This window comes from Mastigoproctus giganteus, chromosome 3 (assembly GCF_048544385.1).
Source record: "Mastigoproctus giganteus isolate SK-2022 chromosome 3, ASM4854438v1, whole genome shotgun sequence".
NCBI lineage: Eukaryota > Metazoa > Arthropoda > Arachnida > Uropygi > Thelyphonidae > Mastigoproctus > Mastigoproctus giganteus.
Genome location: NC_143577.1, coordinates 43,590,994 through 43,618,778, shown reverse-complemented (window position 1 = coordinate 43,618,778; position 27,785 = coordinate 43,590,994). Strand labels below are relative to the sequence as shown.

At 36.0% G+C, this 27,785-nt stretch overlaps 1 protein-coding gene across 1 annotated transcript in view; it reads left to right on the top strand.

Annotated features, from left to right (window-relative positions):
- Pgls (6-phosphogluconolactonase) overlaps positions 1 to 27,785 on the top strand; it is a 51,573-nt gene that overhangs the window by 10,133 nt on the left and 13,655 nt on the right. The window contains exons 3-4 of the mRNA XM_090369268.1: positions 7,940 to 8,082; positions 24,718 to 24,858. Of these exons, the coding sequence (XP_090225394.1) occupies positions 7,940 to 8,082; positions 24,718 to 24,858 (284 nt within the window). The remainder of the gene's footprint in view (positions 1 to 7,939; positions 8,083 to 24,717; positions 24,859 to 27,785) is intronic.

Sequence of the window (27,785 nt, the reverse complement as noted above, 5' to 3'; positions counted from 1 at the left end):
ATGTATAACTGGGTTTTTTAGCCCACACAATCATAACAATATCATAATAATAACATTAGCAATAATAGCTAGACACCCCCTTGGATGGCCATTCTTTGTCTTTGGAGTGATGACATATCTTCTAGATTGACAGTGCAACATTGCATTCAGCCACGAGGGTGGGTCAAAGGGTATGCCACAGTTCTGTATATCCTTGACTCCATGATCACAGTGCCTTATGCTGTCAAAGCATCTTTTTGAGCACAAATGACATTTATTCATTTGTATCTGTATTCCTTGACAGCTGGAGAGATGGGTTAAAATTCCAATAGTTTACATTTTGTGAAATCAGTTCTGTGGCATGCAGTATTGCTAATGTTGTTAATTTTTCTTTTTAAATAAATAAATTTTTCAAAAAATACAAAATGCATCCCTGATGAAAAGCATAATGGTTATGAACACTGTGGAAAATGATGGGTTTAGCGTTATTGCAATACTAGTATTTGGTAGTTCTCAATACTTTGCTGCCAGTTTGCTTTCCATCTGTTGCTTGTTATTTTTCAAAACATGAAAGTTGTCATTTTTTAATGAAAATTTAGTTATTTTGTGAATATATTTGCTAAAGGTATTTATTTGTTATTTATGAAATTATTTTATTATAAAATTTATAATTTTAGTTGGTTTTAAAAATAGTTAAAATTTTTTTTAGAGATTGATGAAAGTTAGTGTTTGAAGAGTTTAAGAAAGGAAGTTTGGACAAAACTCTGTGTGGTTCTGTTTCTTGTGGAAAAAGATAGAAATTTAGCTAAATGCAAGAAGTGTTCTAAGCAAATTAAAATGGCTAAAGGATTTACAAGCAGATTACACACACACACACACACACACACGATCAGCACTCAGTGTCAATATACTAAGGAGAAATGTGAACAGTCAGATCAGTGATTCCATCGATGATGAAAATTAGCTGTAATGCCCGTTTTTCAGTAGAACTCAAAAGATCTAATGCAGTTAAATTTTGTCAGTGACACTAATTAGTTTCTTTCTGCAGTGTTAGCTCAAATGACTGCAGAAGATGATATAGCCTTCAGTGTTTTTTACACCTTGATTGAACTTAGAAAATCTTTAATGGCATGAGGTTTTTGTGAAATAAAACAAGTCATTGAATACAATTCAAAATATTGTTCTGGAATATGGCAAAAAAATTCATGGTGGTAAAAAAATGTAGTTTAAGCTTTGATGAATGGACTTCATTGAGAAATAGGAGATATTTGAAAATGAATGTTCATTCAGATCTGAAATTTTGGAACCTATGATTAGCTGATTTGCTTGGAAATCTGCCATCAAAAAAATGTACTGAACTTATCGAATATAAACTCAAGGATTAAAAGCATTACCTAAGTGTTAAAAGAGAGATTGTTTTTATAACAATCGATAGTGCATTGCTGTTGAAAAAACCCACCAATGAACAACTATGTTTGGCACGAGGAGTCAATTTAGCTAATATTTTTGTATTCTGAAAACCAAAAGAAATGGATGTGACTCTATCAGCTGATAAGAATCCATCAGGAGGAGATATGCAACTTATTCTCAGATTGAGGATATTGGATTAAATGTACAGTACAGCATCCCATATGACTATGAACTTACAGGTCATTTTGGATTGCTTCCAATAATAAACAAAGTCAGAAAAGTTGTAGAAGTTTCTGTAGCTCATGGATGAAATATGAAATTCTAGAAATACTTGAAATGTGAGAACAGCAAAGAACTGTCATTAATTTTTAACTCAAAGACTCATTAGAATAGTTTGTTGATTATGCTTGAATGCTTTGATAAACTAAAACACTGTGCTTAAAAAGCATTAATTGCTTTTTAAGCACAGTATTTTAGTTGGTTTTAATTCAGATGTACATTTTACTAAAAATTCAAAACAATTTAACAAATAATACCTCTTCTTTTGCCTGTGAAGTTAGGTGTTGAAGTTTTATGTAGAAAAGATGCAAACTTATTAAGAGCAGATGTAACAATCACATTTATAATGAACAATTTGGGGATGGGAAAAGCGTGTGTGGATTTGAAAAATATGTTAAGGTATCAATCACGTTGAACAAAGGCAGACAGATTTATTTGGTGTTTTAAAATATCTCCACAATGGAAATAACATTTCAAATAATAGCATATTCCCAAACACTGACTGAGATGTCTATAACAAAAACAGTGATAGATCTTGATAGTGTGGCTTCTGGCCTTCTGAATAATGGCCTGAATAAGAGTTATAGTTTTTCAATAGATACTCAATAGATACCTCAATTGTTGTAAACAAAGGTAACAGTTGTGTTTCAAATCCTTCGACAGATGAGCATTTAACAATGACAGAAAAATTGCAGTCTACCAATAAGCACTTTATCATCAGTGCAAAGAAACAATAGCATCATAATATAATTGAGTACTTGAAGTAACTATTTACAAGTGGTCTTGACTATCTGATTACATTTCTGAAAACTAGTGTTGAAGCTGAGAGAGTATTTTCTTTGGAAAAAATTTGGAAAAATGTTCAATTACATTTGAGTGATTCATTTTTTTTATCTACTCTGCTTTTTGAGATCATGTTTCATGCATGAAGAATAGATCATTTTTAATTCTATAGGTTATGTCCTTATGTAAAACTGAATTATTTTTGGTTTTGTTGAATTTTATTCACATTTTGTGTAAAGGGAAACGTGACAACAAAATAATTGTACAAAAATATTAAATTTTTTTTTTTTTTTTTAGGAGCATTAGCAACTAAGGCCATATTGCTCCGGGAATATGCGGTGGTCATTCCCTGACCTTTCCGCATCCTCCGTATTTGGTGGTGACGGGCTCGAACCCCGGTCTAATCAAGAAGCGTGTGCTACGCACTGCTGCTCCTTCCCACCTGGCTACGGAGGCGCCAAAAAAATATTAAATTAAAGTACAATAAAACATATGTATATTTTAATTTCATTTTCATTAAATTGTCATTTTATGAGAACTTTTTCTCAATGGTGGTATGTTACCAGTAGTCTGGTATTGAAAAATTCTAGTACTAAAATACCAGTGTTGAAATTTTTGTCCTGATATTGCAATCTGTAGCTAGATTTGATTCCAGTTGTTATTCAAGAAATTTTTATGTTTTTCTTATACCATGGTCAAATTAGATCGTCTTGGTAGATGGCATGGTTTTATTTACCAGGAACCTGGGTCTTTTGTTTAGCAACTGGCCAAACTGAACAAAGAAGGCACATAAATACAGATACAATATACTTAAGCCTCATTGCCTTGGCTCTTAACCACTCATGTCAACTGGATGCACTTCCTTAGATTTTGTGTGTTTCTTAACCAATAACATAACCTTCTCTGTCTATCCTTTCTGTGCACATTGTACTTCCCAAATTCCAATTCTGCACTGCTTATATCTGTGTGACACCATGTCTGATATCCCAACAATATCTGCCTTTGATGTCTTGACCAGTACTTCAAATTCATCAAATTTATTTACTATACTTCTAGAATTGGTGTATATGCAAGTATACATGTACCTATTCTTACCCATAGTTACCCTAACACAGCCCATGTATTTACTTCTTCCATAATGACTTCCAGCAGCTCTTGAAACCCCCAGAAACTTTCTCTCTAGGCTGCTGATTCATCACAATAGAAGCAGTGCAAGAATCACTTTTGCCTCTGCCTGCGGCTACTGTTAATCTTTTAGTCTGTGAGTCTCCCCAAGCTAGCAGTTTCTGACCCACTTAACACTGCCTCGATTGCTGTTGTTATTTGGTTTTTAGGAGCATTAGCAACTAAGGCCATATTGCTCCGGGGATATGCAGTAGTCATTCCCTGACCATTCTGCCTCCTCTGTATTTGGTGGTCACGGGCTCGAACTCCAGTCTAATCAAGAAGCTTGTGCTGCGCACTGCTGCTCCTGCTCACCTGGCTATGGAGGCACCCACTGCCTCGATAGCTTCAGCAAAAATATTCTTGCACCCTCTGAAGAAGCAGCCTCTCCTGTTAGCAAGCACAGACCATGCTGAAAAATTCTACCCCACAAGCCTTGCACAATCTCTCCATGGCTGAATTGATTGACAATGCTCTCATCATATACTCCCTCGTATCGTGTCTAGGCAGAATTGCAGATACTTTCAAATTTAGCACCAACTTGCTAATTTTTTTCAACACTGACCTGTACTTGTTAAGTAAATCTGCAGACCTCTTACTGTTAAGGTCATTAGTGCCAATGTGTACAACAATATCACCTTTTGTGCCCTTAAAAGATGTTATCTGCTCTACAACATCATCAACTTTTGCCCCTTAATAGGATACCATGTGCTTTCCTAGCTGCCTGTTTACGCTGCTCAGAAAACTTCATATCAGCCTGTAAAACATATCCTTTTCTTCCTCTGCTCTTTTTAATTCAACCCCACTGAGTCTCTACACAGGTAGCACAGTAATATCGTCACTGTCCTCCCCACACCGAGTGGAAAAGGCCCGGGTTTGAATCCTGTCGATTGCACTAGGAACTTTTTATGGGCCTTTTTCACTTCGTTGCTGAGTTAGTCTCAGGCATAGGATAAAAAAATTTTTTCTGTAAACCCAGGGTTTTTTGTCCAGGAAAGCATGCAAATCGACCAACGAACACAAATACACGTGGGTAGTTGAAGTGACTTTCTAGGTGACCCTGACAAAAAAAATACCCCACCGAGTGTATAATTTATTTTGGGATTGCTATTCCCCAAGCAATAAGACCTTGCATTTTGCTGCATTAAAACATATTATACAGTGGGATCACCTGTTTTTCATTGTCATAGCCCATGAGCTTGTAACAACCTGCTCAGAGAACTTCATGTCTGACTGTGCAATTGTGTAATTATCCCTAGGTCTTTTTCATTCTCCACCACCTTGAATTTGATACCACCCAAATGAAAAACATTTGTTCTGGGTTTGTGGCTACCTGAAAAGGTCTAAATTCCAGTTCTGTCTTAGATAACAGGAATTTTTCTGATGACTGTTGCATTGTGATTTGAGTTAGCCAGTCTCAAGTGAAAGTGTGGGATCTTTCTTTTTACATACAGGCAAAGCCATATCTTTCTTTTTATAGACAGGCAAAGCTAGGCCTTTACAGACTAACACAGGTGTGAAAGGTAGTAGAAAACCCCCACAGGAGCGTGAATAAAATTCCCAAGATTTAAGCAATCTGCCTTTGAGCAGAACAGTCATCGTCAATTCTTGTATCTGTCAGCTCCATGTATATCTACCAAGTATAAATATATTTTTTTAATTAGTTTTCACTTTTTTCTTTTGAGGAAGTGAAAGGGTTCATTCAATGAAAATTTATAAATATTAATTTATCAGTTCACACCAGAAGATATCACTTTGTGAGGAAAAAAATGAACACATTCCATGAAACTAGCATTGAAGTGAATTACTTTTGTTGTAGTTATCTTTTCTTTTTCTTATTTTATTTTGCCAAAACTGTTTCTGAGAAGTAAAGGTTAATATCAAAGTAACCTCTCCCTCGGCTCCCTTCACTGCTAGCTAAGTGTCAGTGGGATAGATGGATAATAAAATGACTAAAATGCAGTTTAATAATTTTTTACATGTATAACTATATGTAATTATTTAAATTGTAATTTTTTTATGTCCTTTAAAAAAATTACAGTTATTGCACAAAAACTATCAGGACCGGGAAACTGCTATATAAAGTTGCCCATGAGCAAAAACATTGTCATTTAAAATCTGACCCTGAGGTTTGTTGATTTTGATGACAAAAACTAAGAAATTGTCTTCTCTTCAAAGTAAATGGAAAGTTAGTTTAACTTATGTGTGGGTGGGTTTAGGGACGCATAAGCTGCCAAGGCTATAGGCATTGGGAACTAAATCTTGGGATTTGAAAATTGGTCAAAATTTTTTGGAATTTTTTAATTTCAGTTTTACTGCTATATAAAATCTATTGCAAACTTAATCAGGTCAAAAGCTTATTTAGTCTTTGAGTTATTCAAGGTCAAAGAGCATCACAGACAGAGGGACACAAGCAAATTTTATGTATATATATATATATATATATATATATATATATATATATAATGTGAGGTAAAAATTAGACAAAAGTAATAAAAATAAATAAATATGGCTATGTAGCTATCATTAGAGGCAGCAAATGCACATCCTCCACATGATGCCTAATTATATCTGATAATTAAAATAAATATGATATTTAAAATAAAAACATCAGCCAGTAGTACGGCAATAATGCAGAGCGAAACGAAACGCAAAATAATATAAAATAAACAAACAGGGAAGGGAAAGTAGAGATAATAGGACAAAAAGGTAGTCGATAATCCCCTATATAATTTAGTCAATTAAGTCATTAAACCCAATTAATAAAACATGATGTAAATTTAAAATAATGCCAATTATAAATAATTTAGCGGAACCCCCTCGAAGGTACCAGTTCCAAAAGACGTGAAATCTCACCAAAAAAGGGTTAAAGAAACTACCAAAAAACTAAAATATCAAAATAATAGACTGACCATCATGCCCCATATCGACAGAGGACCACGAGGCCACGATGGTCAGTCTATTATTTTGATATTTTAGTTTTTTAGTAGTTTCTTTAACCCTTTTTTGGTGAGATTTCACGTCTTTTGGAACTGGTACCTTCGAGGGGGTTCCGCTAAATTATTTATAATTGGCATTATTTTAAATTTACATCATGTTTTATTAATTGGGTTTAATGACTTAATTGACTAAATTATATAGGGGATTATCGACTACCTTTTTGTCCTATTATCTCTACTTTCCCTTCCCTGTTTGTTTATTTTATATTATTTTGCGTTTCGTTTCGCTCTGCATTATTGCCGTACTACTGGCTGATGTTTTTATTTTAAATATCATATTTATTTTAATTATCAGATATAATTAGGCATCATGTGGAGGATGTGCATTTGCTGCCTCTAATGATAGCTACATAGCCATATTTATTTATTTTTATTACTTTTGTCTAATTTTTACCTCACATAATATAAATTAATGGTAGTAGTGGGTTGATATGCTAAATAAGCAGCACCTGTGCTGTCATCTATTCCTTTCCTTTCTATTATATAAGCTGGTTAAGCTTGCATTATGTCAGTGGTGTGGCTCTGATCTAGAGTGCTGTCTGTTCTATAGATTATTTTTCGCTGCATAAGGACCACCGCCATGCAAATCCTCTGCATTGGTTGATCTATCGGGGAATGGAGGTGTGGTTTGGTTCTTCGATATTTCTGCCTTTGCGATGATTTGTATGACGATTGAAATGCAGCGATTCCATGACCATTATTGGCCTCGTGGTCCTCTGTCGATATGGGGCATGATGGTCAGTCTATTATTTTGATATTTTAGTTTTTTGGTAGTTTCTTTAACCCTTTTTTGGTGAGATTTCACGTCTTTTGGAACTGGTACCTTCGAGGGGGTTCCGCTAAATTATTTATAATTGGCATTATTTTAAATTTACATCATGTTTTATTAATTGGGTTTAATGACTTAATTGACTAAATTATATAGGGGATTATCGACTACCTTTTTGTCCTATTATCTCTACTTTCCCTTCCCTGTTTGTTTATTTTATATTATTTTGCGTTTCGTTTCGCTCTGCATTATTGCCGTACTACTGGCTGATGTTTTTATTTTAAATATCATATTTATTTTAATTATCAGATATATATATTTTTTTTTTTTTTTTTCAGAATATTTAAAATATTTTTCTTTAAGACTGCACTATTCTGTAATCACACTGTAGGTTTATTCATATTTTCTGCTAATTGTAGTGGTTAATTAGTGCTGTCTGTATATTGTGACAGACTAAATTAACAAAATATTAATGTTTGAAATTAAAATGACATGTAGTTTGCTACAGTATAAGTTGTTTGAAGGATATATAAGCAGAATATTTAATTTTTATTAGTTAATAAGGCTGCAGAGGATTACAGTCAAAAACTGGGTCAGATATTTCCCACAGGAAGTTTGCCAAGATTTGATATGTTACTTCTTGGAATTGGACCAGATGGACATACTTGTTCCCTTTTTCCTGGCCATCGAGTGTTGAAGGTATGAAATTTACTTAGCCATTTTAAAATAATAGTAAAGTAATATTAATAGACAGCAGTAGAATCGAAATTCACTGTATGTATTACATTTATACATTCTATATTTTGGCTATTGTAGTGTAAATAATAATTTTTAATATGAAGTATTACAAATATGATTTTAATATGAAGTCTTTATAAATTGAAGTTTTTATGAAATTGTGTATGGTAGGGAATGAGTATATTACTTTATAATTCCAAACTCTATTAAGTTTGGGAATTATAGCATTAGTAGAGGCATATGATGCAAAAAAGGAACCAAGCATCAACCAAAAAAAAAAAAAAAACTTCCGTTTCACCCATCCATTCACTCCAAAAGTTTGTCTAGTTCAGCCTTGAATTTATTTAAGCTGTCAACTTCCACAATGACAGATGGAAGTTTACTCCAGCAGTCAAGCACCCGCTGGCTAAAGGCAAATTTCTGCACATCTATTCTACAATTGTCTTTCCATGATTTGAAATTATTCCCCCTCAGGTGCAGAATCTGAACAAGAGGGAGAATCCCATCAGAATTGAGCCTGCTCAAACCACTCAAGGCCTTATACACCTCAATCAGATCACCTTGCAGTTACCTAGTCTCCAGATGCTGCAATTTGCAGAACTTAAGCCTAACTTGGTAACACAACCCTTTGTTCCACTTGCTAATTAATCTTGTTGCCCTTCTCTGCTCGTTCTAGCAGCTCAACATCATTTCCTAAAATGAGGCCCCAAGACCTGTATCCAGTACTGAAGGTGTGGCCTGACCATTGCTTTATACAAGGGGTTAATCACCTTCTTATGAGCCGACCGGGCTAGCCGGGTGGGTAAAGTGCCTGCCTGGCAACCCAAAGGTTGCGGGTTCGAATCCCGCCTCGGGCTTGGATCAGCGTGCAAAACCTTGGGAGGTGCAATATGGCCACAGAAGCCGATGCGCCAACAACTAACAAAAAAAAAAAAAAAAAAAAAACCTTCTTATGCCTGCTAGCAAAATTCCTCCCACATATCATTGACAAGACACCATGAGCTACGCTTCAGCCTGTCTGCACTGCTAAGAAAACTTCATATCTGACTGCACAATTACCCCAGGTCTTTTTCATTCTCCACTACCCTGATTGTAGTACCACACAGTTGGTATGTTACTCTGGAGTTACCGCTACTCATATGCAGTACTTTGCGTTTGTCAATGTTAAACTTCAGCTGCCACCTCTCAAGCCATCTGCTCAACTTTTCTAGATACTGTTGCAGTAACGTAACATCCGTACTGTCATTAACAACCCTACCAACCTTCATACCGTCTGCAAGCTTGGACATTAAGCCTGATATACCTTCATCAATATCATTGATAAATACAGAAAACAACAATGGGCCCAACACAGACCCCTGAGGAACTCCACTAATAACATTAGTCCATGAAGAGCAGTGTTCATTGATTACCACCCTCTGTCTTCTGCCACTCAACCATCCTTTTATCCACTGTAGCAACTTGCCTTTAACACCATACTGCTCCAACTTGAACAGTAGTTTTCAATGTCGAGCAATATCAGAAGCTTTCCTAAAATCCAAGTATATGATATCAAAATTATTTTTTGCATCCAGTTCCTTTGTGACCACATCATAGTATCCAATCAAATTGGTCAGACAAGACTTCCCCTTAACAAACCCATGCTGTATCTGAATTATTACTGCTGTCTTGTCTAGATGATCCTGCAATGCTTCTTTAACCAGCGTCTCTATTATTTTCCCTGGAACAGAAGTCAAACTAACAGGTCGATAATTACTCATGTCACCCTTTGATCCCCCTTTGTGAATTGGAGATACATTTGCACATCTCCAGTCCGTGGCAACTTCCCCTGAGTCCAAGGATGCCCTCATAATCATGCCTAAGGACCTGCTTAATTCCTTTGCTGTCTCCTTTAATATAACTGGATAGATCCCATCCACCCCAGGTGCCTTCCTTATGGTTAACTTCAGCAATTTCTCCTCCACTTTGCTCTCAGTTATTATGAAATCATTTAGCACCTCATTAGAGTTTGATAAGCTTCTGGCCTCCACTTCTCTACAGATTTCCTCGTGTGAATGTATATGCAAAATTCAGTTTGTCATCTACCTCAGCAGAATCATCAACAATTAATCATTCGATATCAAGTGGACCAATCTGATTCATCCTCTTCCTTCTGGAGTTTACATAAGTAAAGTCTTTACTGTTTTCTTTGCATCCTTTGCAAAAGATTTCTTGTAATCTGCCTTTGCTTGCCTAGCCTCCTTTGTGACTTAATTACAAACTCATATATCTACCATAGGCATTTGTGTCTCCTGATAATTTATATGCCATGAGTCTCACTAGTTTCTGCCATGAGTCTCACTAGTTCATCTGACATCCATTTAGGCCTAAACCTTGAAAGTATTTCTTAATTGGTATGAAAATCCTGGTAGCTTCCAAGATTAATTCCTTGAATGCTTCCCATTTAGAATTTGCTGTTGGTAACATCATCAGATCCCACTGTATAGAATTTAAAAACTGTCTGAGACCACTGTTAGTCACCTTTATGAAAGCAAAAAGTGTTCCCTTTACCCCTGATGGTAGTTACATCTTTGAGTATATCCCACAATAGTACACTGTGATCACTGTCACCTAGTAGTTCCTTTATCCGCAGATTATTAATGCATGAATAATCAGATCAAGGGTATTACTTTCTCCGGTTGCCTCTCGAAATTATAAAGTAATATACTAAGACAGCGATTCCCAAACTGGGCGCCACAGTGAACTCACAGGGGCATTGTGGGATATTTTATAGGGAAATACAGTGATACTCAACGTCTGTCGGACGTCACGCGAACTACTAACTCCAGGTAGTTCACAGTATCAACATCACTTATTAAATTGTTGGACTATTCTTTGGCTTTTGGGCACCGTGAAAAACTGAGACACTAAGGGCGCTGTGAACCGAGAAAGTTTGGGAATCTCTGTACTAAGAGATAATATACTGAAAGGTAAAGGGCCTGACAATTTAGGGTAGAAGACAATGTGGTCCTGATTCTTCTAATACTGTTTACTGGGAAATACATGTATTCTTTGTTGGCATGAAGTCCATTCTCTTCATCATCGAAATCCATTTATTCATTAATCCAGTGTTAGAACATGGAAAATATGAAGGAAATATTTCATATTCTTTGCAATTTTTTTTTTTTTTTTTTAAGTACAGACACTCCCCAGTTTACGTAATACTCAATTTATGGAAATTCAACTTTATGTAAGTTTTTGCCTTGGAAACGTATTTTGCATCCTGTAGGAATAAATGGAGGTATCGTGAAAATATCGTAATATGAACCCAGTAACACTGGGGTTTTTTTTTTTTTTTTGGGTAATTTTTTCAAGACCTCGGAAGTTGAAATTTTCACTGTATAACTAAGCTATTTATCTCTCTAAATGGTCATTTTTATAATGGAAATTGCACCACACTTTCATCGTTATCATATGTTCTGTTATAAGAATCAATTTTGAATGCCTCTGTGATATTTTTCTAAAACACATTTCTGGAGGTCACTACCATAAAACAATAAAAACGATTTGCACTTTCCAGTTTATTGGGCTTTTCTGTTATCGCAATCTGTTATAAATGGTAGTAAACTCTATCTTATTGCATTTGCGATAATACTGATAACTGGAATTCTGTGGGTTTTTACATTATGGTATTATGGTGAAATGAGTTTCCCTTCACTGAAATCTTCAGTCATATAAAAAACATAAATAAATTTTCAGAATCTTCTCTTCATTCCTATTTACTTATTACGATGGTGAAGGGAAAGGGACCAACGGAAAGTGCAAGTGCTGGCAGTGGTAGGAAACAAAACAAAATTGATTTAGAAATCAAGATGATTAATTAAGAAGTATGAAGCAGGACAAAGTTTGTCATCTATTGCACAGAATTAGATCTCGCTGCTTTAACAGTGAATACTGTTTTAAGGGACAGTGCACGTATAAAAGAACATGTTAAAGGATCAACAGTGATCAAAAAACAGTGTTCAGGTGCCATATTGAAGTTTAAAAGCTATTAATAATATGGATGGAAAATCAGATTCAGAAGCAAGTGCTCCTAAGTCCAATGCCATTCAAGAAAAAAGCAAGAAGTATTTATGAAGATATTAAGGATAAGTTTGGCGAACCCCAAGCCAAGTTCATGGCAAGCAATGGGTGGTTTAATAGGTTCAAGCATTGTGCTGGTTTCCAAAACATTAAAGTATGTGGTGAAGTTGCCAGTGCTGATTCTGCAGCTGCAGAGAAATTTTGTGATGTGTTGGAAAAAACGCCTTCTAAATCTCCACAGCCCTCAACTTCCGCAGCGGCGTGCTTACCAGCTGGAGAGTTAATTCTGGCAACGATGCTTGAAAGGTAAAACTTGCTGATGTTATGCCTGTCTCCTCTCTCTTTTTGTAATTTTATAATTTTGAAATTTTTCCTGTGCACAAGATAAAAAAATTGAATAAATAATTATGTTTACATGTTTGTCAAACATTATTTTTTGCTTCAGTCAAATTCAGCGCACATAATTGCAGTGCTGCATAAGCATTTAGGGAAATTCTGACTTACATAAAATTCGACTTACGTAGAGTTCCGTGGAACGCAACCCTTACGTAGGTCGGGGAGTGGCTGTATAGTGACAGAAAACTGGTGACCAAGTTATACATGTTTGAAATGTTGGAATTATTACTTTACTCCATCTAATGCAAATGTATAAGATATAATTGTATTTCTGCTAGTCTTTTGCTGTATGTTTTAGTTGTTTGAAAAAATTAATATAGGAGATTTTCGTATCATTAAAAAGTATCACCCCACATCATGTGAAAAAGTGCCGCTATTCTTGTTTAACAATCAGTAAATAGAAAGTGTTGAAAAATAAATTTGTTTCCTAAGTAAATAAAGCATTTTTTTACAACTGGTTATGTGTACCCATTTATACTGTTATTGTAACCAGTGTAACAAAAAATAAACCTCCTTAAATTAATTCTGTTATATTAATTCCAAATCTGAACAGAAATTTAATAGCATACCACAATTTTGAAGAAAAAAAAAAAAAAAAAAAGCAAGAATTGCTTTCATATTAGAAAAGAATAAGCATTGCTTTACATACTGAATGTCAGTGAAGCAGAGGAGTAGACTCATAATTACAAGTACAGTCAGTCCTCGTATAACACGTGTTTACACTACACGAATTCGATCATACACGATTTATAAATAGGGGAACGATATCTTATATAACACAAACCGAATTTCGCTTATGCACGATTCGCCTTTGTGTTTACAAGAAATGGCAGTCGAACGCAGAATCACCCCAACCGAACGCAACACGATAGGAATGAAGAGAAGATTCTGAAAATGTATTTATGTTTTTTATATCAGTAAAGGGGAAACACATTTCACCATAATAACGTAAAAACCAACACAATTCCAGCTATCGGTATAATCGCAAATGCAATTAGATCGAGTTTACTACCAGTTTATAACTGATTCCACTAGCAGGAACGCAACTGGAAATTGTTTTTATTGTTTTATGGTAGTAACCCCTAGAAATGTGCTTTAGTAAAATGTGAGGTGTTAATAGTGTATCTCTGCCTTTACGGTGTTGTTTATTCAGTTGCTACATGCGCGCAGCTTTGTTTATGTGTATCAAGCATGCCTCCTCATTTTGTAATTGTGCTTTATCCCCTAAAAATGAGTAAAATACTTAAAAGGTGTGAAAAGGAAGCGCCCTTGTGAAGGCACTGCAGATTCAGAGAGAAAAAGAAAAGCAATATCGATAAACAGAGGCGGACTGGGTCAAAAATTCTTACCCGGGAAAATTAATAGTGGCCTCATACTATGGTTTATGGCCAAAATCACACCGGCCCACCGGGGTTTCCCCGGTAAGGCTTATGGCCAGTCCGCCTCTGTCGATAGAGAAAAATATGAAATTGTGAAACGCTTTGAACGAAATGAAAGACCATGTGATATTGCACGTGCTACAGGCCTAAATGAGGCAACGCTGAGAATTACAAAGAATGCAGAGAAAATAAAAACAACTTTCATAGCAGGAACAACTCAAAGTGTAATTAAAACCCATTAGATCAAGACACAAAGAATTGGAAGAGAGGGAATGGCTGTCATCTGTTTGGATAGAAAATCAAACAAAAAACAAGTTTTCTTACAATAGAAGCAAAAGCATTAGCAATATTTTATTATGTAATAGTCGTAATAAAATACGTAAGTATTTTCTTACGATTATTTATTGTGTTTGGTAATGTTTTGGTTACAAATGGGTGTCAATCTTGGGTGGTCGGCACCTAACTCTATTTTTCCCATAGGGCCTGTTGTTCATATTGCACGATTTTGCATTGCACGAGGGTTTCTAGGAACACAACTATCGTGCTATACGAGGACTGACTGTATCTTTTATCTTATACGAACTTATAACAGTTATAAGTTTTGTCATCACTTGTCATCTGTGTTCATTTGAGGCTGATTTTGTGTTTTATATATATTTTTTTTTCTTTGTTATAAAGGGTGTTCTGGCAATCAGTATGGAGAAATGATATTACCAACAGACTGCTTTCGTTATATGAGTGCACATTTTACACCAAAATTACAATGTTGCGTCAGTTTATAACTAAACATGCTTATTATCTCTACTTTGGATGCCACTTGGAAGACAAGACAGAAGCTGAGCACTGTATATATGCTGCATATCATGTCATATAAACCTCATTAAATAGAGGAAAGGAAAGATGAGCATGCATTCCCATAGGTATGGCATGAACCAGCCAACCATAATGAAGACTACTATTTCTGTTTTACAAAACTTTCAAGTTTTTTGAGGAATGGCAAAAATAAAATATCTAAACAATTTTCCTATAATGAAACCAGGAAAAGAAACCTGCATGGAAAAGGTTTCCCACTAATTAATTGGATAGAACTTCCCCATTAAAGAAGAGAATTCAATGTAAGATCCAAGTCATATTCCACAGAATAGCAAAAAGACACCTGACTGAACAAAATGAGCTTAATGACCTTGAACTCAATTTAAATCTGTTAACATATTAACTGCATCATGACGCACATGTGCATCATCGGATTTTTGATCCACTTGGAGAGAAACCCACCTGATTTTAGAATGATTTTCGTTTGATTTAATGGGAACCAGACCATATATTTTTGTCACACATCCTTTGCCAGTGGCTGACTAATTAACCCAGAGTGAGAAGAAAGCCAAAAAATGTCTCTGCCCTCCCCAGTCCAGATTAACTCAATCCTGTAGTTTTCAGTCCTGGATCAAAAAAGGTTGCCAAAAAAGAACACAGTGAAAGTGTTAATGCAGCAGACAGACAGACATTTTAGGATCAAAAATGAAGAATGAATTTTCTGTATTTAGAAAGAGAAATAAAAAAAAAAATAAATAAATAAAAAATCACATTTTATGGTGTGCCTAGATATAAATAGGGTGTAGAAAGATTGTGATTTGAACTTTTAACACAAACTGGTGGATGGCGTGTGTTCATTGATTCAACTGAATTAAGCTGAAGAACAGCTTATTTCATAATGGAAACAAAATCTGCAGCCCATTCTGTTGGAATGAGGGAAACTTCTGAAGGTATAGCCCAAATATCAAATGCAATCAAATATAAGGAATGTTGCTGGCAATTATATGATTATTTTTAAGGTCATGGAACTTTTACTTGGATAGAAGGGTAGATTTGCCAAATATTGCCATTTTTCTCTGCTTGTGGAATAGTCAAGCAACAGAGCACTATGTTGTGAAGGATTTGTTAGTGCAAGAAGAGTTCTTCCTTGGGAAAAGGGATGCCAATTCACATTAGTGGATTGCCAGTTGAAAGCTAGCTTTTCCAGTACAACCCAAAAACTGAAAGGCAATCATTGCAAGGAAGACAAAAGTCTCCCAGACCAAAAAAAGCAAGAATGTCAAAATCAAAAATTGAAAACCGTGCTTCTTGTATTCTTCAATATTAAAGGAATTAATTTGGCTGAATATGTTTCTCCAAATCAGGCTATCAGGCTACATTGAAGTTCTGACAAGGCATGAAAAAATTAAGGATGAGACCTGAATTGTGGAAGGATGGTTGGATGCTCCGTCAAGACGATGATCCAGCACACAACATGCTCTCTGTTCACTAGTTTCTAGCCAAAAAACAAATCCCTCTGTGTGAACATACACCCTACTCACCAGATTTAGGCCCTTGTAACTTTTTTCTCTTCACTGAACTGAAAAGTGTACTAAAGGGAACCCATTTTCAGTCCATTGAAGACAATCAGAAAAAAACTACCGAAGTGTTAAAAAGGCTTACAGAAATATTTCTGTGCTTGCAAGAAACATATAGAACAGTGTGTGCAAGCCCAAGGCAATTATTTTTAAGGGAATAACTTAAGGTATGAAATATTTCTTTATATATATTTTATTACAACAGTCTCATTATTTAACAGCCACACCTTGTGTTAGTTTTGAACAAAAACAATATGCCATTCATTAGCTATATATCAGGCTTTTAAACCCATGTTTTACAAGTTTTTAGTTGATGAACTACTGGTAAAAGAACTGCATAAGAGACACCTGTAGGTGTCAGATGCCTCTTAAAGTATGCTTTTTACAAGTGATGATCATTTAATTCACGGACTGTTGCAAGATCTTATTTTAATTGTTATCATCTGAATATTCATTCTCTGGATTTCTCCTTCTTGAAATACTCATTATGTCATACACGCTTTTGCAACCATTGTGTCATACCCATGCATTAAATGCTTCTTGCAAGCCATTTTTCGAAAGACTGTGAAGTGCTTCCGTTGTGGTTCTGTGAGCATCGTTGTGTCAGATGTGAAACGCTTGCCTTTCAGAGCTTTCTTCAGACCTGGAAACAGGAAGAAATCACACAGGGCTAAGTCCGGTGCATAAGGGGGATGTGGCTGAACCCTGGCACCTATGGCAGTGATCATTGCCTGCACAATATTAGCCATATGGGACCTGGCTTGTCTTGACAGAGAAACCACTTCACACTGGAATATGGCCGTTCTACCAAGACACTCATTACCATATGCTGTTCAGTCTGTATGTTAGACATCATTATTGCTTCAAAATTAGCATCAGTGACACATGGCTAAAAAAATGCTCTTCACGCAACAGTAGCTAGAAAAGTACTGGCATGCACACACAGAGTCTGCTCAGTAGCGATCAAGCGGAGCACCTGTAGTGGCAGTTATGGAAAGTTTGTGCAATAAACATAAAATCTTATGCTAGTCTGCAAATAAAATGATCGCCGCTCATATATTTGCATCGGGAATCGAATAAAGCATCTTGTTGTGTTGCGCTCTATGTAACTGTATAAATTGTGTTGTTACTGTAGAACTATTTTGTAGTATTCCTGGTTCACTTTTGGACCATGCAGGACAAATTCACCTCTCTTGATAGCATTGTTTCACTGTGAATGATGAATGGATCAGTGCTCTCAAGTAAGGTAAAATCTACCCATGAATGGTGCCTTTTCAGCAATATTTTGTATCTTTTTGTTATAATATTTCTACATAATATAAAAATGTGATGTTTTATTATTTGCTCTCTCTTAAATAATGTTATTTGAAAGTGCATAATGAGCATATACACTCACTTATTTTACATAAATGATAACAAAACTGTACATACTACGACTTTTTTTTTGTCATATTCATGATCAGCATAGCAGTTTTAGTCAAAAATAGTTTAATTGAAAAAAAAAAAGTAATCAATATGTTAACTTATGTTATTTTTGGTTTCTTAATTAACATTGATTATATTTATTCAGAATTTATATATACTACACTTTTATTTTTTAAATAAAGAACTGTAGTGTGTCCTTTTTTTAGAAGTATTTTGTTCTTTCATACTAATTTTTTCCAGTCTTCCCAGAATTGAATTTGTTTGGAAAATATTTAGTAGTAGGATTTCCTTGTAATTACATGAGTGCAATCAAAAACATTTGGGGATGGAATCAACCTTTGAAAAATTAAGCTTACCAGCTGTTTGGATGGATCTCCTGTGAAGTAGTCTCCTTGACACTATATGCCAAACTGTTTGGTAGTAATATTCCTGGTTCACTGTTTGACTGTGCAGGACAAATTCATAATGAACAATGAGTCAAAAAAAAAAAAAAAAAAAAAAAAATGACAAGCGTGATCATCTCATTTTATCAAGGACTGCCTTACTTTTTCTGGGCCTTGAAGAAGATGGAACCTTCCATTGAGATAACTGGGCTATCGTGTTCTTGTCCTAGCCATACAACCATAATTTGTCACTAGTAATAATGGAGGAAACAAAGTATTGGCCAGCTGCTGCACATTAATGAAGATCCTGATGTATGGGAACTTGCAACTACTGAGAACGTAAGACACAAACTGGAATTTAATAGTCTTGCATCAAAATTGTTTGACATGTCCCATAAGAAATACCAATTTCACTAGCAACTTCATGAGTAGTTAATCTTTAGTCACTCCTGATCACATCACAAAGACGAGCAGTTGAATCACTGGTTTTTGAAATCTAAAGGCAGCAGAGCAAGGATGGTATTCAACAAACAAGCCATTTTAAACTTTGAAAACAAAATTTTAAAAATTGCCTATAAAAGACTGCTGTACAAATTAGAGCAGTGTGGCATTAAGGGAAAGTTACTGCCATGGATAAAGGAATGGTTGAATGGGAGAAGACAGACTGTGTTCATCAATAGACACTCCCCATCGTGGACTAATGTCCCACAGGGTTTGGTTCTGGGCCCATTGTTGTTTTCTGCATTTATTAATGATATCGATGAGGGTATACCAGGCTTAATGTCTAAGTTTGCAGATGATACAAAGGTTGTTAGGGTGGTTTTTAATGGTAATGAAGATATGCTACTGCAACAAGAGCTGGAAAAATTAAGCAGATGGGCTGAGAAATGGCAATTGAAGTTTAACGTCTACAAATGCAAGGTACTGCATTTGGGTAGCAGTTATCTCAGAGTAAAGTATCAACTGTGTGGTACTATGGTCACATCAACTGTGTGGTACTATGGACAGCAAGACAGAGCAAATGGCCCTCAGTCTCCAGCAGCTTTCACTCTCCCTCTTATGGCAGCGAGAGGATCAGAGTGGAAGCAGAGGGTGCTAAGAATCTCTGGGTACGACCAGGCTGCCATGCACGGAAACTGAACTTGGCCTGTCATAACTTAAGATCGCTCATCGGTGAAGACAGGATATTAGAGCTGGAAAAGGAATTAGAAAATATGAATTGGAATATCATCGGTTTGGCTGAAACAAGAAGAAGAAATGAATCACTTATAAGTTTATCAAGTGGAAATCTGCTGTACACCAATGGAAACAGTGAAAGGAGTGAAGGTGGAGTTGGCTTTCTGGTCCATAAAGATTTTAAAAACAACATTTTGGAATTCAAAAGTACATCACCAAGGGTGTCAAGACTAATACTCAAGATTTCTAAGAGGTACAAGCTAAAGGTTATAATGATTTATGCACCAACATCGAGCCTTGATGATGAAGAGGTTGAAGAAATGTACACCGAAATTGAGTCTTCTAGATGATCAGAAACCCACTACACTATTATTATGGGGGACTTCAATGCTAAGATTGGAAAAAGGCAAAACAGCGCAGAAAGAGGAACTATAGGAAATTTGGAATTGGTGAAAGAAATAAGAGGTAAAATAAAAGAAATAAAAAAAAAAAAAAGAAATAATAAAAGAAATAAAAGACTTGTGGAATATGCAGAATCTCAAGGACTGTCAGTAATGAACACTTTTTCAAAAAAAGGGTGAACAGAAAGTGGACATGGAAGAGTCCAAATGGATTAACAACTAATGAAATCGACTTCATCCTCACTAACAGAAGATATCTTGTGAATGATGTTACTTGATATAGATGTAGGAAAGGAAAAAACTGACTCGAGTATATAATACAAAGGTCTTTGAGATAACAGAGGAGGAGAAAAAGCACTATGTACTGGAACTTAAGAACACGTTTGAGCTTCTGCAGACTGCTCAGGACCAAGATATCGACGAGGAATATTACAACTTTCTGAAAGTGATAAAGCCCAAGAAACCTATAGGGAAAAAGAAATCCAAAGAAGAAAAAATTAGTCAAGAAACACTTGTCATGATGAACCGAAGACGACAAATGAAGAGCAAGAAAAACACTGACAGGGAGAAAATTGAGTATACTGAGTTATGCAAAGCCATTAGAAAGAGACTCAGATAGGACATAAGAAGATTTAACACAAGAAAAGTAGAACAAGCATTAAGGAAAAACAAAGGATTTAAATCAGTAGCCATGAGCAGTAATACAGAAAGACAAATGATACTGAAACTGAAGAATAGCGATGGTGTACTTATAAACAGCAGAGAAGGCATAATTCAAATAGCAGAAGACTACTATAGAGAATTATACAAGGAGCGAGGGAATGATGCCAGCAGTGGGGAAGATGGATTGCAAAGTAGCAACACATACTACATACCCAATATTCCTCCTGATGAGGTAGAACGTGCATTGAAGAAAATGAAGAATCAGAAAGCCCCGGGGGAAGATGAAGTTACTGTAGAGTTGTTAAAATTGGGAGGAAGAGACATAACACAAAAACTGGCAAGACTCTTCACAAAGTGCATTAGAAAAGGTGTGACACCTAAGCAGTGGAATAATGCAGTCATAGTTTTGCTGCATAAGAAAGGAGATAAACCAGAAATTGGAAATTATAGACCAATTAGCTTGTTATCCCACATCTACAAGTTGTTTACAAGGGTCATTACTAACAGATTAGAAAGAATACTTGATGAGAATCAACCGAAAGAGCAAGCTGGCTTTAGGACAGGATTCGCAACTATGGATCACCTTCACGTAATATCACAGCTAATGGAGAAAGCAAATGAATATAAAACACCATTATGCCTGGCATTTGTGGATTATGAAAAGGCATTTGACTCCATACAGCATAAGGCAATGTTTCGGGCACTGGAAGGACAAGGCATAGATAACCCATATATTATGATTTTGAAGAAAATATATCAGAGTGCTACCTCCTTTATTAGACTAGACAAAGACAGTAGGAAATTTAAAATCGAGAAAGGAGTTCGACAAGGAAACACAATATCTCCGAAGCTGTTTACTGCTGCCCTTGAGGAAGCTTTCAGAAGATTAGACTGGTCGCAGAAAGGAGTCAGTGTGAATGGAGAGTACCTAAACCATTTACGATTTGCAGATGACATTGTGGTCATAAGCCACGATCCCAAAGAATTACAGGAAAATCTTAATCAGTTATGCACAGTTAGTAAGGATTTTGGACTAAAGATGAATATGGCTAAAACAAAAGTAATGATGAACAAGTATTCCACAGAAAGGGAAATAATGATTGAAGGAGCAGTAATTGAAAAGGTGGAGTCATATGCTTATCTGGGACAAATTATTAGCTGTAATAATGATAAATGGCTGGAAGTCAAGAGAAGAATAAATTTTGGATGGATAGCATTCAGGAAATATAGTCACATACTGAAGAGCAATATCCCAGTTTGTCTGAAACGTAAAATAATGAACCAATGCATACTCCCCACCATGACTTATGGAAGTGAAACTTGAGCACTCACCAAAAGAATGGAAGAGAAGCTGAGAACTACACAGCGAAGAATGGAACGAATTATATTGGAATCAGACTGTTAGATAAGAAGAGAAACACATAGATTAGGCAGCAAACTCACGTAAAGGACATTCTTATCAAAACTAAAGAACTAAAATGGTCTTGGGCAGGACACATAGCTCGAAGACATGATGACAGATGGACTAAGAAAATAACAGAATGGTACCCAAGAGGAGCTAGAAGAAAACCTGGAAGACAAAGGCGGAGATGGATAGATGAAATTCGTGAGTTTTCGGGTGGTAAATGGATGGCCAGTGCTCAAAACAGAAGGAACTGGAAAGTTGCTGGAGAGGCCTTCATCCTGCAGTGGATTGAAAATGGCTGATGATGATGACTATGGTCAAGGTAGTGGAAAATGAAAAGGACCAGGTGGTAATTGTGCAGTCAGTCTGATATGAAGTTTTCTGAGCAGTATAGACAGGCTGTCAAGGGCAGCTCATTGGGTTTTGTCTGTGATATATAGGAATTTGCTAGCAGGGATAAGGAGATGATTATCCCATTGTATAAGGCAATGGTCAGGCCACATCATGAGTACTGCATGCAGGTCTGGAGGCCTTGTTTTAGGAAGGATGTAGAACTGCTGAAACGGGTACAGAAAAGGCCATCAAGATTGGTGAGGGGAATAAAGGTGTGCTCTTACCAAGAAAGGCTTTAGTTCTGCAAATTACAGTTTCTGCAGACTAGGCCCATGCGAGGTGATATTATTTTGATGTTTAAGGCTTTGAATGACTCGAGCAGACTCAATGCTGATGGAATTGTTCCTCTTGCTTAGACTATGCTCTTGAGAGGACATAAATTCAAATTGAGGAAGGATGGTTGAAGAATAGCTATGTGGATGTTTGCATTTAAACCAATGGGTGGTTGATGCTGGAAAAAACTTCCATCTGTTATTGTGGAAGTGGATAGTTTGAATAAATTCAAGGCAGAACTAGACAAATTATTGTATGGGATGGATAGGTGAAATTGGATTTTTTTTTTTTTTTTTTTTTTCTGGCTGATGCTGTATAAGCTTGCTTTCTTGGATCATTTACCATTATTAGTACTAATACTAATACCACCTTCTTGAAAAGCCATTTTTAACATATCATAGTTTCTGTTTCACTTTACTGTAATTTGCAAAAAAATTTGTGAAAATTTGTTGCTCAATATGATCACTCAGTAAAAACATCTGAGAGATGGAATAAGAAATGCTGCCATTAGGAAGAAAAATGATTACAAGAAAAGATTGGGAGGAACAGACTGAAATGGTTTGGACATATAAAAAGAATGAAGAGTAAAGGGCCAAGAGGAAGGCTGAGAAAAAGCTGACAAGAGGAGGTGAAGAACAGTGTGGAGAGATGTTAGCTGGTAGGAGCCAGAGACAAAGGGGCAGGGAAATGGTTGGATGATATAGCTAAATGGAGAAAACTAGTTTCCTTATTGATCTATCAAGAAGCTGGAACAACAATAGATAAGTAAATAATAGAAATGATGACTAAAACTACTGCCTTTTTTTCAGCTTATTTGTTTACCAGTTCGTCAAAAAAAAAAGTTTAAAAAGTGGCAGTTTCATTCATTGTACTAGCAGATAAGCAAATCAGATTGTGTTATTACCAAAACAAAGACAGTAAAACCTCATATACATATTTGGAATTTTCAAAATGCTGGTAATTTTTAAAATTTTACATTATTATAAATAAATAATAATTAAAATTGGGTATTTACTATTATCAGTCTAACTTAAGATGTGTTATGATTGGACATTTCATTGTTAATCAACTTCTGTTTAGAATATAGTACCAGAAATCACTTTGGCAACTTCATGTTTCTTGATTTATTGAAATATGGTTTCACAATTAAACCATATTGCTCACCTCAGAAACTTGCCTGTGGCTGCCAACTTTCATAAGCATCATTCCAAGCTTTATCATGTTTGATTTAAAAATTTATATGACAGCAGCTGTCGAATGCAATCAGGAGCAAATAATGAGGGATGTATACCATGGAGTTTAATTATAAATAAACCACCCAACCATATATCATAGTATGAGTTTGATTGACATTGGTAAACATGTTTCTTCATAGAACTATTAGCCAAGTATCTTGTGGCTTTATAGCTCCAATATTGGTATGTATTTATGGACCCTTATAGTTGTAAATATATACTGATGTTGGAGCTATAATGGCCACTGTAGTAAACTAGTGGAGCAGGCACTCTGTTACCACTCTGTAGCAGGCATAAGTGTCCAGGATTGCAGACCATAATTTTGAAATCAAGTTCATATTTCTTAATTGCTGTAATTTTTATTATTTTTGTTGCTTGAGAAACTTTTCTGAGGTGAGTGATATATTGTAATTGCCATAGCAGCAACATTGTTTTTCTGAATATTGGAAATTTGGTGAAATAATTGAGCACTTAAACTTGTGTGGAGTGTAATTTGCATTTAATTTTTTAAAGAATTACAGCTTATTCTCAGATTTTCGTGGTACTTCCCATACCACTTGTTCAGTGAACTCCTGTAATGCTGTCATTATGATGCTGATGGTATCATATATTATTATTAGTAGTAGTAGCAGCCATATGGTGCAAGGAAGCCTGAGGCTTATGCTGCACCAGCCAAAAAAAAATTCCCCAGTCATCCTGAGAGAGAGAGAAAGAAAGAAAGGAAAGTAGAAAGGAATCACCAAGAAAGAGAAGAATGATGATATCCAGCTCAGGACCCTGGGTTTGCCAAGCCCATACTCACCAGATGTGAGCCCCTGGAGCTTTGTATAATGCCTACTCTACAAACTTTTGTCTGCCTTAAAATTCAACTATGTTATTATTATTTCAGTAGTCAGAAAGCTACATAACCTAATTTTAGTCTGAAATTCTTTATTAAAATATAAAATTATGAGATATTTTGCTTGTAGGAAACATCTTACATATCTTACACAAGGTGTTTTTCTCTGTATATTAGGAAGATACTAAGTGGGTAGCACCTGTAAGGGATTCTCCTAAGCCACCTCCATGTCGTATCACCCTTACGTTACCTGTTTTGAATAATTCTCGGTGTGTTGTATTTGCTGTTTCTGGGGCTAACAAGGCTGAAACTGTTAGAGTAAGTTTAACATTAAATTGAAGGAAGTTTTATTATAGCTTGATATCTAAGATTATCCTCTTGGTCTTCAACTGTGAAGAAAATTTTGTTAGCTTTATAAATGTCTGTTTTTCTGTGCTTAATGTTTATGAAAAAAATATGAAGCCCAGGTACTACATTCCATTTATCCTTAAACATCCCTTTAAAAAACCTGGTAATATAAAATAAGTTTTTATAATCCAAAGCTAAACATTAATGTCTATGCTACTGTCCTTATGGCTTTATCAGTTTAGAAAAAAATGAGGAAGAATAAAGCTTAAAAAGGATCTTTTAGTTAATAAAAACATTTAGATTTAAATATCTGAACCTTCAAGAATACATTGATGTGCATGAAGCTGTCACCTTCAGTAATGTGGTACATTCATTGCTTAGCATGTTACTGGGACAGAACATTTAAATGTAGCTAAGTGACAATATCATGGAAGTTGGTTAAAACCTTAATCATAAATCAGAATTTACAACTAGTCATTTTGAAAAGGGTACAGTGCACTCCTGTGATGACAGCTTAGCTGTGTCAATGCTGTGGGATGGCAGCTGAAATTAGCTTTAGTGGTAAAGTTGGATGACATAATTTTGAACTAATGGAACATTTTCTGAAGTGATTAAAATAAAACTTCATTACAACCATTTTCATTTTGATATACAGCTTGCCTTTACAATCAAAAGTTAAAGTGAAGCCCCATCATTATTGCTTCATTGAGTTCATGGGTAAAGATAAAAAATCTAGCCCATGATTGAAAGTAACTTTCCTATGATCCCATAAACTGATATAGGACTAAGCTGAAATAAGGGAACAGGAATCAAAATGAGCCTAAAATTCAGTGAATAGTTACATCAGTTGTTAACATACATTTCATACCTCTGAGTTCACCTGTTGTCAGAATTATTCTATATTTAATGCTTTAAATGTGTATGGTGGTGTTACTGAAAGGTGTGAGAAGGGTTACATCATTGAAATCCAGTGTGTGTGTAGCCATGTACCACAACCTGTGGAAACTCAGAAAGGGGATCCTAGTAGGTGAAGGGCCCAGCCCTAATACACCACTTTGGCCCCTGCTTTGACAAGATGGGAGGTCCTGGACCGGCCCAACTGAGATTAATTGGTGAGTGGCTCTTACTGCTAGGGCCAATTGCATTCCAGTAGGTCTCCTTCCCTTTGGTCCTGTGACAGGGTCAAGGCTTATTGGAAATGTGGGTATGATGCTCTAAGCTAACTTGGCATCCCATTTGCATATGCAGCACCTGCTAGTTCGCGAGTGGGTATCTGCTTGAAGGGTTCCACGGTGGGTGAGCTACTTAGGGCATCATAAATTTTATCTTACTCTTATGAGTAATTTAAATCCATCTGTTTCTTCTCGGGTCCCAACACAACCCCTACCTAATTGATCAGATGATACTGATAACACTTCTGTAAACAGACCCAGAACCGAGGATACACCACCATCGGTGACACTACTTTAACTCGTTCTCTATTCCACCAGACAGCAGGCAATCAGAAAAATGTTGCCCTTCTTTTTCCAGAAAGGATTAGAAGTGTTGCCAAAATCTGTGGAAAGTCTGTATTGTGGAGACTTTTTTGTTGAACCTTCATGTCCAAAACAAGCCCAACAAATTCTGAAAGCCACATCTGTAGGGGGAATACTTATCATTGTAATCCCCCATAAAACTCTGAACTCATATATTGTCATGTCAGTGGGATCTTCTTCATGTCTCCAAAGAAGAGACACCCAAATTGGATTTACATTCCAAATCCACTGAGGTGTTTTAACTGCCAAAGGTATGGCCACTCACAAGCAGCCTGTCATGATAACCTTGCCTATGCTCAGTGTCTCCTTGATGTCGAGCACAAACAGGGTTAAACAAATTGCCAAGGAAGGCACCCTGCATATCTTGCATGCTTCAGTGGTGGAAGGAAGAGAAAGAAATTCATAAACTGAAAACAGAACTGAACATTACCTATTAGGAGGCCAGGAAATGCATCCAATCAGTAAATAATGGCAAGCCCTCATATGCCTACAAGCTTTCTGGGGAGTGTACCATCAGGATACAAATGGAGATAACCACACCACCATCATAGTCATTTACTCTCATCGCTCAATGCTTACTAAGCTCTCAAAAACCTATCCAGAAGGTCCAATCAGCTGCCACTCCTATATCGGTACCTCCTAATGCTCCACTGGTAATAAAAGTGATAGAGATAAGATTAAAAAACCTGAAGTACCCCCTGTAACACAGAAAAATGTGGATATTGTAGTAAAGGATTTTCTTCAACCTCCCATGTGAACAAAGGGGAGCAAATAGAGAGATCAATGGCAGGCCATACTTCCCAAAAAGAGATAAATCCAAGACTGAAAAAACTAAGCCCTCAGCACTTCAGAAGTTGTCTGATGGATCCACAAAGTAAATAATGGCCAAATTCATACAATGGAAATGAAATGATTCCAGTGGAATATTGACATTGAGGCCCTCCTCTGTAGGTACAACTCCTTTGTTTGCAGGAGACATATCTAAAGGCAAATGAAGACAACCACCATGGTAATAAAAGTGATAGAGATAGAGACAGTTGCCATTTGCTTCTTTGTCAGGTTTCTTCTGACAGTTTGTTCAATATATTTGCCACCTGAGATCAACATCTCCCAAAAAACAGACCTTGATGATCTCATTGTGCAACTGCTTGCTCCTATTCTCCTATTATTAGCAGATCTCACTGGACATAATATCTTGTTGGGTAGTCCAGACACTAATATGAGGAGGCATAAAATAGAGTGCATGCTTGAAAATAACAGGCTCTCTCTCTCTCTCTCCCTCCCTCCCCCCCTCCCCCTTCCCTCTCTCTTTCTTAAATGTGGGAACAAACATCTCCACATGCCTACCCATATATTTACTGC